Source organism: Nansenia antarctica (genome assembly GCF_963989245.1).
Source record: "Nansenia antarctica genome assembly, chromosome: 6".
Taxonomy (NCBI): domain Eukaryota; kingdom Metazoa; phylum Chordata; class Actinopteri; order Argentiniformes; family Microstomatidae; genus Nansenia; species Nansenia antarctica.
Window position 1 is genome coordinate 3,293,636 of NC_137676.1, and position 12,500 is coordinate 3,306,135.

The window sequence follows — 12,500 nt, forward strand, 5'->3', positions numbered from 1 at the left end:
CTCCCTCTGCCTCTTTCTCTCTCTCTCTTTGCCTCTGCCTCTCTCTTTCTCTTTCTCTCTCTCTCTCTGCCTCTCTCTCTCTCTGCCTCTCTCTCTCTCTGCCTCCCTCTCTCTCTCTCTGCCTCTCTCTCTCTCTCTCTCTCTGCCTCTCTCTCTCTCTCTCGTCACAAAGACCCACTGTTCCTCTGTTTCATCAGGCATAGTGGCATGCATGTGTGTGAGTGTGTGTGTGTGTGTGTTTGTGTGTATGTATGTGAATGACACAGGGGTCACGGAACATACCAAGTCAAATATTTTAAAGAAATTAAATAAACTAAATTTAAAACACACACACGCTAACACTGTCTGTGTTTCACTGTGTGTGTGTATGTGTGTGTTTCATTCATCAGGCACGGCTCGTGAATGACGCAGTCAAATATTTCTTGTTGAAGAAGATGACGGAGTGCGTGTGTGTGTGCGTGCGTGCGTGCGTGTGTGTGTTACGGTTACCTGCAGCATGCCCACTATCTCCACCTTGTTGAAGAAGATGAAGGAGTGTGTGTGTGTGTGTGTGTGTGTGTGCGTGTGTGTGTGTGTGCGTGTGTGTGTGTGTGCGTTAAGGTTACCTGCAGCATGCCCACTATCTCCACCTTGTTGAAGAAGATGAAGGAGTGTGTGTGTGTGTGTGTGTGTGTGTGTGTGTGTGTGTGTGTGTGCGTGTGTGTGTTAAGGTTACCTGCAGCATGCCCACTATCTCCACCTTGTTGAAGAAGATGAAGGAGTGCGTGTGTGTGTGTGTGTGTGTGTGTGTGTGTGTGTTAGTTACCTGCAGCATGCCCACTATCTCCACCTTGTTGAAGAAGATGAAGGAGTGCAGCGTGCTCAGCATGTTCTCCTCGAACACGGAGGGCGTGGGCAGCACCATGTCCTGTATGTACTGGACCCGGTACGTCTGGTGGATCTTCTGACGCAGCTCCGGGTCCGAGATGGGGATCACCTCCTGAAATAATGATAATGATAATAATGATAATGATGATAACTTTTATTTATTTATCTAGCCGAACCTAGTGAGCAGAATAGATAGAATAATCCAGGACCTACACACACACACACACACACACGCACACGCACAGAGATACACACACACACACACGCATGTGCACAGAGACACAAACACACGCAGACACACGCAGACACACACACACACACACACACTAAGTATGGTCCCTGGACTAAGTATGAACCTTATAATAATAGTAATAATCATAATAATAATATAATAACTTTTATTTGTATAGCGTTTTTCCTGCAAACGGTAGAAGACCTGAGAGCTCTATTGGGCTGATATGCTAGCAGAAGACCTGAGAGAGTCTATGGGGCTGATATACTAGCAAAAGACCTGAGAGCTCTATTGGGCTGATATGCTAGCAAAAGACCTGAGAGCTCTATTGGGCTGATATGCTAGCTAAAGACCTGAGAGCTCTATTGGGATGATATGCTAGCAAAAGACCTGAGAGAGTCTATCGGGCTGATATGGTAGCAAAAGACCTGAGAGGTCTATTCGGTTGTTAAGTCGTGACGTGTTTCCGGGTCCAAAGTTGGCTGAGGCGCTCTCTTCGAAATGCCTCAGTAGTAATAATAATTAATTATATTTATATAGCACTTTTCCGAGGCTCAAAGACCCTGACAATATGTGGAAAATGGGAATGTGCTGTGTCCCTTTTTGTATGAATAGATCCGAGTCTAAAAAACGATTGAACTGTCATTCTACCGCTGTAGTACACTGGTACGGAGAATTTCTGGTTTGGACCCGGAAATTGCTAAACGTCACGTTTGACGTCAGACTTAACAACCGAATTGGGCTGATATGCTAGCAAAAGACCTGAGAGCTCTATTGGGCTGATATGCTAGCAAAAGACCTGAGAGCTCTATTGGGCTGATATGCTAGCAAAAGACCTGAGAGCTCTATTGGGCTGATATGCTAGCAGAAGACCTGAGAGAGTCTATGGGGCTGATATGCTAGCAGAAGACCTGAGAGAGTCTATGGGGCTGATATGCTGGCAGCAAACCTTGAAGCGGGCCGTCTGGCTCAGGAACTCCCGGTGTCTCCGCGGGGCGGGCAGCGCCGGGTCGAACTCCAGGCAGCCAATGACGTCCATGATGCACTCCTCTGAGAACATCACCTCGAACAGCGCCGTGCGGTTCAGCAGGAAGATGCCTGTTGTGGGTTCAACTGATTCTTAGTAGACAGCAGGGTTCCTACAAGTTTCAACAAGTTTCACATTTAAGACCTTTTTTAAAGACCTCATTGGACAGAATAGTTTTATGTATTCGCGGCACCGTGTGATGGCTTTTTGTCATCCTCGAAGTGATGAAATTAGGGATTTCACTGCCATACAGACAAAAAAGTCTGAAGGATAATTAATAAACATTGGTTCCAGCTTGATTAATTTACGCGTAAATAGATGTGGTCGGACTGATTTCCTTGCAGGACAAGCCCATCTCATTTTTAAGGCCTAGCGCCAATTTTTTTTAGCTAATAACTGACTTGTGGGATCTTTTTAGGCCTTATTAATTGGAATGCTGTATTTTAGACTTTTTAAGACCAGCGCGGGAACCCTTTTAGTAGACGGAGTAGAACTTGGAAAGCACAAAGAGCTTAAATCAATTGACTCCAAAGAGGCCTTCTATTAAGCAACGCAACATGAGCGCAGAGAGAAATAGCAGACAAAAAAAGCCCCCCAACGTTGTGGACGCGGGACTCATATTTATAGAACTGTCCTCGGTCATGAGGTCACTATTCTTCGGGAACCAATCATATTATACAAATCTGTGATTGATTGCACAAGTCATGGGCCCTGTCCTACAGTCAGAATGATTCACTGCGCCACAGTTCTTGGCACATCTCTTCCAGGAAGGCAGGGTTCCCACACCTTCTGAAAGGAGCACCTTTCAAGGACTTTCAAGACTCAACTCCCTCAAATTCAAGGACCCAACACGGCATAGTTTGAGACAGACCTAGATGAGAATGTATATAATATGAACTATCCGCTCACAGACAACAATTAAAAAGAGAGGCTTGAATGTGTGAACACCAGATGGTCTCTTGCCTTCTCTACCACAGCACAGCAAAACAATATATTGTGAAATATGTGTAAAGTTAAGCAATACAGAGACTTATTTACTAGTTGACGAGCTAAGTAAAACATTTTTGAATATATATTTCAAGAGAGAGAGAGAGAGAGAGAGAGAGAGAGAGAGAGAGAGAGAGAGAGAGAGAGAGAGAGAGAGAGAGAGGGAATTCAAGCACTTTCAATGACCCATGTCTATTTAAAAAAAAATAAAAATCTAAAATTCAATAACTTTTAAGGATGTCAAGGATTTCCCATGGGAACCCTGGGAAGGAAACGGGCCTTCCCTGACTGTTAGATTCACCAACTCGTCGACTTCGATTCTCAGTTATAAAAACGATAGAAAACCAGGACGTGCCTTTGACGATCTCGTAGAGGTGGTTGAGACCCTCGCGGTTCTCCAGGTCCTCGCACACGCGGAACGTCTCCAGCAGCTTGCGGATGTAGCCCTCGTTCTCCACGGCCAGCGCCAGCTTCTCCCGGCGGAGCGGGGAGGGCAGGGAGGAGGCCACCAGCTCCGCCAGCTCCTCCAGGCGGCCCAGCTCGCAGGGGGGGAGCTCCAGACCCGGGGAGGACATGTCGTCGAATCGCTCCTCCTCCGACTCGTCCACCAGCTCCTGGGTGATGTCCACCGACGGGTCCTTGCCCTGGACCTGGGGGGGAGGAGGAGGAGGAGGAGGGAGAGGAGGTGGAGGAGAAGGAGGAGGAGGGGGGGAGGAGGAGGAGGAAGAGGAGGAGGGAGGGAGAGGAGGAGGAGGGAGACGGGGAGGAGGGGGAGGAGGAGGAAGAGGAGGAGGACGAGGAGGAGGGAGACGAGAGCAGGGAGGAGGAGGAGGAGGGAGACAGGGAGGAGGAGGAGGAGGAGGGAGACAGGGAGGAGGAGGAGGAGGAGGAGAAGGAGGGAGACAGGGAGGAGGAGGAGGAGGAGGAGGGAGACAGGGAGGAGGAGGAGGAGGAGGGCGAACAGAACGAAGAAGAACACACGTCAGAAAACACACGCGTGAACGAGTTAATAAAGAACATTTAATGTTTGGCATTCAGCAGACGCCTTATTCCAAAGCAACTTACAATCGATACATTTGACTATGCAAAAATTGTTATAGACACTGGAGAAACAGTACAGGGGGGGGGAGTAGAAATCTTAGGAGACACAATATAGGGGGAAGCAGGTGTCTCAGGAGACACAGATCTGGGGGGTAGTAGATGTCTCAGGAGACACAGTGCTGGGGGGTAGTAGATGTCTCAGGAGACACAGTGCTGGGGGGTAGTAGATGTCTCAGGAGACACAGTGCTGGGGGGTAGTAGATGTCTCAGGAGACACAGTGCTGGGGGGGTAGTAGATGTCTCAGGAGACACAGTGCTGGGGGGTAGTAGATGTCTCAGGAGACACAGTGCTGGGGGGGTAGTAGATGTCTCAGGAGGGACAGTACAGGGGGGTCGTAGGTGTCTTCAGGAGACACAGTGCTGGAGGGTAGTAGATGTCTCAGGAGACACAGTAAAGGGGGGGTAGCAGATGTCTCAGGAGACACAGTACAGGGGGGGTAGCAGATGTCTCAGGAGACACAGTACAGGGGGTAGTAGATGTCTCAGGAGACACAGTGCTGGGGGGTAGTAGATGTCTCAGGAGACACAGTGCTAGGGGGGTAGTAGATGTCTCAGGAGACACAGTGCTGGGGGGTAGTAGATGTCTCAGGAGACACAGTGCTGGGGGGTAGTAGATGTCTCAGGAGACACAGTGCTGGGAGGTAGTAGATGACTCAGGAGACACAGTGCTGGGGGGGTAGTAGATGTCTCAAGAGACACAGTGCTGGGGGGTAGTAGATGTCTCAGGAGGAGCAGTTAAGATGTAACCTGAAGAGTTGGGTCTTCTTCAGTCTCCGACGGAACAAGCACCTTACACACCTTACACAGACAGACATGCCTGATAACATCGTTTGCACACATGATGATGCGCGCACACACACACACACACACAAACACACACTTACCTGGCATATTTTCTCCCAGATCTCGTCACATCCTGCCTTCTCCTGAAAACTAAGCGCCAGGTCATAGTTCTCAGCCTCCGACCAGACTATCAACGTGTCCTGAGAGGGGGGGGGGAGAACAACAGTTATGATCAGAAACACATCAACCACTACCCTGATCAATGACTACCCTGATGATGATAATAATAATAACTTTTATTTGTATAGCTCTTTTCCTGAAAACGTTGCAGCTCAAAGTGCTCCAATCATTATAATATAATCATAATTTAATTATTTTGTCATTTAAAGGCAATATTAGAAAGATGGGTTTTTAGTCTTGACTTGAATATGATCAACCACTACCCTGATTAACCACTACCCTGATCAACCACTACCCTGATCACTACCTACCCTGATCACTACCTACCCTGATCAACCACTACCCTGATCACTACCTAGCCTGATCACTACCTACCCTGATCACTACCTACCCTGACCACCCACTACCCTGATCAACCACTACCCTGATCACTACCTACCCTGATCAACCACTACCTACCCTGATCACTACCTACCCTGATCACCCACTAACCTGATCAACCACTACCCTGATCAACCACTACCCTGATCACCCACTAACCTGATCAACCACTACCCTGATCACTACCTACCCTGATCAACCACTACCCTGATCACTACCTACCCTGATCAACCACTACCCTGACGAAGGCGAACGCAGACACACGCTGGAGGTAAGACGCAACAATCAAGGCTTTGTAACCTTTTCCCCCACAAAACGTAGTAAGTGCCTTGATATTTCAGGGATTATGATTTCTGTTTTCAACTATTTCACTTCATCAGATACCAGGGGGATCCAATCTAACTTAGTTTGTTGACTCCAAAAGAGCCCCTTTTTTTTGTCTGGTTGAAACAACAACAACAACAACAACAACAACAACAACAACAACACTAATGTTTTTCTTTCACAAGAGAGAGTTTGGCAATAAGACACACGTTAAGTCCAAAAGTTCCTTCCTCTATTTCTAACAGACTCACTGACCTGTTGTTTCTGGTAGGCTGTGTTTGGGTTGATTTTAGACTCCAGCAAAAGGGAACCTGCAGGAATAATAAGAAACAACATGGGTCAACGTTAGGTAACTAATAGGTCATCTTGAAGCTGAGGTGGTGGTGCAGCAGGCAATGGGGAGGGCAGCTAAATTGGGAGCTGACTATCTCATCCTCATCCCTCTTCTGGAAAACTATGGACAGAGTGGTTATGTAAGTGCAGGGGGATGATGACAGACAGCTTTTGGACTGAGCTACAACAAGGCCACTGGCTTCATACATTTCTCCCAAAGGAGAGATGGTGATGGATGGTGCATGGCTCTTTGACCGCTACACAGACACACACACACACACACACACACACACACACACACACACACACACACACACACACACACACACACACACACACACACACACACACTACAATGTTCAGGGCATGGATGGCAATCCACTTTGCCTCGCAGGTTATCTCAAGGGGCTGCAAGAAGAGGAAGACTTAAGTGACTTAACTATTTGGATAACTGAGTTACAGTGACTTTGCCAGTTGTGGCTTTAGCTCAACTCCTCTCCAGTTCTTCCCAGGCGGGTTCTCAGGTGGGTTGGATGACAGAAGGAGGAGGAGGAGGAGGAACGATGGGGGGGGGGGTGGTTCATTTCCATTCAATGTTTTGGGAGGACAGACAACACTTGACTTGGGTACCTGTCCTGACCTGGATCAGACTCACCATCGCTCTCCGCCCGCACCAGCAGGGACATGCCCTTCAGCCGCTCCACGTAGCCGGACGAGACGTGCCCGGTGCCGCGGTCGTCCCACTGCCGGTCCTCGTTGAGGGTGTACACCTTGACCCGGCGGCGGGTGTCCGTCATCCTGACGGGTGGTCGTGGTCCTGACAGGTGGTCGTGGTCCTGACAGGTGGTCGTGGTCCTGGTCGTGGTCCCCCCCCCCGACTCTTTTTTTTAAAATATGTTTTGTTTACCTCACGCGGAAACGCGCCAACGCGCCCAACTCTTCTTGACAGGTTCTAAGCTGTCTTTGTATAGCTTGTTGTTGTTGTTGTTGTTGTTGTTGTTGTTGTTGTTGCAGGACTGGCTAGAGACACTTGACTTCTCTCTCTCCACCTGGCTAATCCACCTGGCTCACCTGTCTTGTCAAGGTGAGGCTGTTTAGTTTACTGTCGTATTGCCCCAAAATATTGCCCAAGAAATCCCACAGAACTTGTCTGGCGCGGCGGCGCGGCAACGCGGCAGAAGAAGAAGAAAAAAAATCGCGTGACAGTTCGCTACACATTCTGCTCCTCCGGGACATAAATAGAACATAAATATAACATTCGTATAACATTCGCTGACTAAAAAAAAACACTTATGAAGAACGGGAAAACATTCAGGGTTGAGAACGAGCCAGTGTGTGTGTGTGTCCTCTCTGACTCTCAGCTAGTCAGTTAGCCACTTAGCCGTGTTTAGTCCACCAACTCGCCTGCGACCGACACCTCAGATAATAAACCCGCCAGTTAGAACGAACACGGAGACGCTAAAGCACCTATCGCGTTATCTCCCCGTTCCGTCGACCGACAACCGAAGTGTCGTTCGATGTCGTAGATCGCGACGTCCCTGGTTGTGTCTCTCGGTGATGACGCTAAGCTAACGTGCTAGCTTTCGTTTCTTTCCCCCCAGTATTCCGCCATGTTCCGTAAACCCGTCACCCTTCCGTCCTGGGAAACCCCCCGTACAACTCCGAACGTGTGCGGATAAACCTGAGCTGTCCGTCGCGGGACTCCCTCGATGTTGATGTTTCACAGACCAAAGGGTTTTATTCGCCATTCATTTCCACAGCAGCATCCCAGCTGAGAGAAGCCTACCTGCCCCCCCTGTGATAGTCCGCCATCTTGGGTCCCTTCAGAGAGTCGCTACGGGGTTTCCCGCACAGCAACAACAGGGCAGCCGGAGCCACATTTAAAGCGACAGTACACAGGCCAGACGCTCTCCTCTCTCTCTAATAATTTTAATTTAATAATTTTGCCATTTAGCAGACGCTTTTAATCCAAAGCGATTTACAATTACGAATTACAGGGACATTCCCCCTGGAGTAACTGAGGGCTAAGTGCCTTACTCAAGGACACACTAGTAGTGGTGTGGTTTGAGGCGGGATTCGAACTCACAACCTTCCGATCACAAGTCCAACTCACTATCCACTAGACCACCACTACCTTCTCTGTCTCTGCTTCAGCATCACATCATAATAAACAACAATTCCATGGAATTTGGGAGATATATGTGGGCATGTGTGAACGAGATGTACAGTTGAGAAGACACAATCTAAGGACTGTGTGTTAAATGGGGGCGAATCGTCTTTGAAAGAATGGGAAAACGTCAGGCGAACTGGTTACGTTGTCTAGTTAGTAAACGTGCAGTTACGGCGTGGTGTATTAAAAGTAATACAATTCAATGCTGTTCTTATTCTCTCTGGTAATAACTTGACTTGGCTTGATGAAAACAGAAGCAATCTTTCATTGGTAGAATTAGCATACAGTAGTCTTCTGAATGCACTTACTCATCGTCAGCTCTGTGGAACAACATCACCATTTAGGCCATTTTAATGGGAAGAACACAATACAAACAAAAACATACAGATTAAAAAAAAGATACACCAAACAAAATCTGAAAATAATAGTTTATTTCCTGTAATCAGAAAAAAAAAAAATCTAACAAATAAAAGGTCCCAGGAAAAACATGAAATCAGATGTCAGGCAAATATCATATAAAGTTTATAAAACGGGCGTTTCATAGATCTAAAACAAAGACATTGGTTTAAAAGTGATGCAAAATGGGAAATAGATTTACTGACGTGTCATTTGAGGTCATACCAAATCAGTAAAATCATAATTTCAGTCATAAGGACATTCGTCAGCTTTAAAACCATACCCTCGTCCGCCATCAATAATAGCATGTTCATCTGCAACGTTCCTTTAACGGTATAAAAACAGAACATAGTCACACATCACATTTTTAAACCTCTTTCCACGAACACATATGAACAGTTCTTCAAAGAAAAACCATGAGACTTAAGAGATACAAAAAAAAAAAAACGTTTTCATTCCTCTCTTCCTGTACTGTGACCCATCTGGCTTGACCAATAGAAACCCCTCTTCACAAATAAATAGCCTAGTCCTTCAATCAACTATTCCCCTCCCACAAAGAATAGACCAAAACACATCACAGGCTCTCACCTTCAGCCCATAGACCACTGTTACCCCCTCCCTCTAGAACCAAATAGCTCTCCAATTGTAAACACCCCTCCCCCCCTCCACCCACCCCAACACACTTATTATTAAAACCCATCTCCCTCCCCATCACGAACCCCCTAGGTGCACAATGATGTTGCTGCTATCATGCACCGGTCTGGTCTGCGATCAGTTTTGTGTTTCACCTCCTAGTGGTTCAGGTTAGGATCGGGGGGTCGGGGTAAACTGATCCTGGATCTGTACGAGGGGGAGGGGGGGGGGCGGCGGCGACCTCCACGTCTGAGCGCTACTTCCCGGCCTGCTGGGCCTGGCGCCGGAGGAGAACGTAGATCTTCTCTTTGATCCAGTCTTTGTTGTACGGCTGGTACGTCTGTGTGTCCGCCCGGTACCTGGAACCAGACAGACAGACAGGGAGGGAGGGAGGATTAATGCACAGTTCTTCCACTTTGTTCACACGTCATTTCATTTCAAACCTTTATTCAGGGTTCCTACAAGTTTCAACGAGTCAAATTTAACCTTTGACCTTTTTTAGACCTCTTTGGATAGAATTTTAGACCTGTCGCGACACCGTGTGATAGCTTTTTGTCATCCTCGAGGTGATGAAATTAGGGATTTCACTGCCATACAGACAAAAAAGGAAGCGAATTGGCATTTTTTTGGGTTCCAGCTTGATTAATTTCTGTGTAAATAGATCAGACTGATTTCCTTGCAGGATCTCATTTTTAAGACCTAGCACCTCATTTTTAGACCGAATAACTGAAATGTGGGACCTTTTTAGACCTTGTAAATTGGATTGCTGGATTTTAGCTTTCAAGGCTTTTTAAGACCAGCGCAAGAACCCTGATAATAATAATAATAATAATAATACATTAGCTTGTATAGCGCTTTTCTAGACACTCAAAGACGCTTTATCCAAAAGCGCTTTACAACGGCCTCCCATTCACACACGCATGCAAACACCGATGGCGGCCAAGCTACCATGCAAGGCACCGGCCCGCTCACTGGGAGCAATTTGGGGTTCAGTGTCTTGCCCAAGGACCCTTCGACATGTGGCCAGTCGGGGCTCGATCTGCCGACCTTGCGATCATTAGACGGTAGCTCTACCTACTGCGCCACACCCGCCCCACGTTAATTAATTAATGCAGTTCTTCCACTTTATTCACACGTCGTTTCATTTCAAACCTTTATTTATTACTCCTCTTCACATACAAAGCCCTCCATAGCCTGCCCCCCCCCTTACCTGACTGACCTCCTTCTCCCCCACCGCCCTACCTGTACCCTCCAATCCTCATCCACTGTTCCCCTCACTGTCCCACCCTCAAAACTCAAAGGCTTCGGTCACCGTGCCTTCTCACGAGCTGCACCCCGCCTCTGGAACTCCCTCCCTCAACCACTCAGAGACTCACCCTCACTCTCCACTTTTAAATCCCACCTCAAAACCTACCTGTTCTCCCATGCATACAACTTCCCCTTCCCCTAACCCTGCCACCCCCCTCCCCCCCTGGACATTGCTGTGTTAATTGTTCCCTGTTCGTTAACTCTGGGTTCTATGTGCTCATGTTATCTGTTGCTTGTTGTGTCTGTGTTTTCTGTTTTTCCCATATTGTCAGCGTCTTTGAGCCCCGGAAAAGCGCTATATAAATACAATGAATCATTATTATTATTATTATTCTCGAAAGGACAATTGAGGTCAGCCTCATTTCCAATATTGCAAACTCTTGCACTTAAATTCAGTATTTTAGTCACGGAGAGAGTTTCACTCTGTCTAGGAGGATATTCAATATGTTTACATTCTTGTGTTAGGTTTTCATATACTGTATATAAGTTACTAGTTCATACGTTAACATGTTTATAAAAAGTACACAGTTACATGCTAACTCCCCCCTGTCAAAATACCCCCCTGTGAATAGGCTATATAGTGTATATATGTTTACATAATAGATACATTCTCATTCTCAGATCACTTATCCCCCTATTTATGTCTCATTCTTGTGTTTTTATTATCTTAGGACTGTGTTGTTTGTTAGCACCTAGGGTTTGCATTTACATTTCGCTGTACCTGTTACAATGACAATAAAGATCATTCATTCATTCATATTCCATTTTGTCGAGTCACACTTACACCAGACAGCTGAGGTCCGCCAGGTCGTCGATGAAGTCGAACAGCTGGCTGATGTCGTAGGTGATGGAGGGGCTGTTGGGGTTCATCCTCTTCAAGTGCTCCTCATACATCTTACACACACCTGAGGGCCAAGGCGGGGAGGGTGAGACAGGTTAATAAGACAGTTGAGCCAAGGTGGGGGGGGGGGGGGTGAGACAGGGGTGAGACAGGTCAGGAACTATCAAGGTGAAACATCAAATTACTTTTGGTTATTGTTTACATTACTACCTTTGAAGGTACTGTATATTGCACATTTCACGTCTCCTGATATAGCTCCTTTTATACTTCTGCACATTAGATACTAACTATAAACTACCTCACTGTACATAGCTCATAATATAGCCCATAACTGTATATACCTCTAAACTATACTGACGTTTACAACACTACCTCTGCACATACTGTATATTACATAGTCACCTATCTCTACCATACTTATAATATTTATATCATGCCCTTATATCACTATTTGCAATTTCGGTTGGATGCTAAACTCAATTTCGTTGTATAGTACTTGTGCTCTGCGATGACAAAGTTGAATCTAATCTAATCTAATCTAGTTCATATGTTGGTAAATCGCAACCCCAACTAACTATCAAGGTAAAACATCAAATGAGTGATCTCTCTTTTGGTGATTGAATCACGATGATGATGATGGCAGGGACCCATCAGCGCGACAGTTGACCCTCACCCTCCATGCACTCATTCACTGACTCGTAGTCTGCGTACGTACGCCCCTCTGGTCTCTTGGTGGGCTGAACTAGCAGAATGGTGTGTGACTGGAAGGAGAAGACACATTATATCACATACAAACATATTAGCACCAAATATATTTAACACAACACACCTCCTGTGTGTAGTAACGCTCCCATTTTACACAACACACTTGTAGCCAAAGAAGTCCTCTGTTTGTAAATGTGACTTTACCCTGAAAAGTGATTTTATATAGGCTAGA

At 46.6% G+C, this 12,500-nt stretch overlaps 2 protein-coding genes across 2 annotated transcripts in view; both read right to left on the reverse strand.

Moving 5' to 3' along the window:
* The window catches only part of smek1 (SMEK homolog 1, suppressor of mek1 (Dictyostelium)), a gene marked incomplete at its 3' end in the record, with an annotated part of 19,233 nt that extends 11,266 nt beyond the window's left edge, over window positions 1–7,967 (reverse strand). Inside the window, 6 exon segments of the mRNA XM_080533500.1 lie at window positions 806–979; window positions 2,049–2,197; window positions 3,469–3,763; window positions 5,099–5,197; window positions 6,138–6,193; window positions 6,871–7,967. Coding sequence (XP_080389626.1) covers window positions 806–979; window positions 2,049–2,197; window positions 3,469–3,763; window positions 5,099–5,197; window positions 6,138–6,193; window positions 6,871–7,012 — 915 coding nt within the window. The 5' untranslated portion in view covers window positions 7,013–7,967.
* A 1,467-nt stretch (window positions 7,968–9,434) lies between these two features.
* Window positions 9,435–12,500, reverse strand: part of LOC308159560 (enhancer of rudimentary homolog) — a 3,696-nt gene continuing 630 nt past the window's right edge. Inside the window, exons 2-4 of the mRNA XM_080533375.1 lie at window positions 12,237–12,324; window positions 11,507–11,627; window positions 9,435–9,773 (exon numbers count right to left, since the gene is read on the reverse strand). Of these exons, the coding sequence (XP_080389501.1) occupies window positions 9,671–9,773; window positions 11,507–11,627; window positions 12,237–12,324 (312 nt within the window). The 3' untranslated portion in view covers window positions 9,435–9,670. The remainder of the gene's footprint in view (window positions 9,774–11,506; window positions 11,628–12,236; window positions 12,325–12,500) is intronic.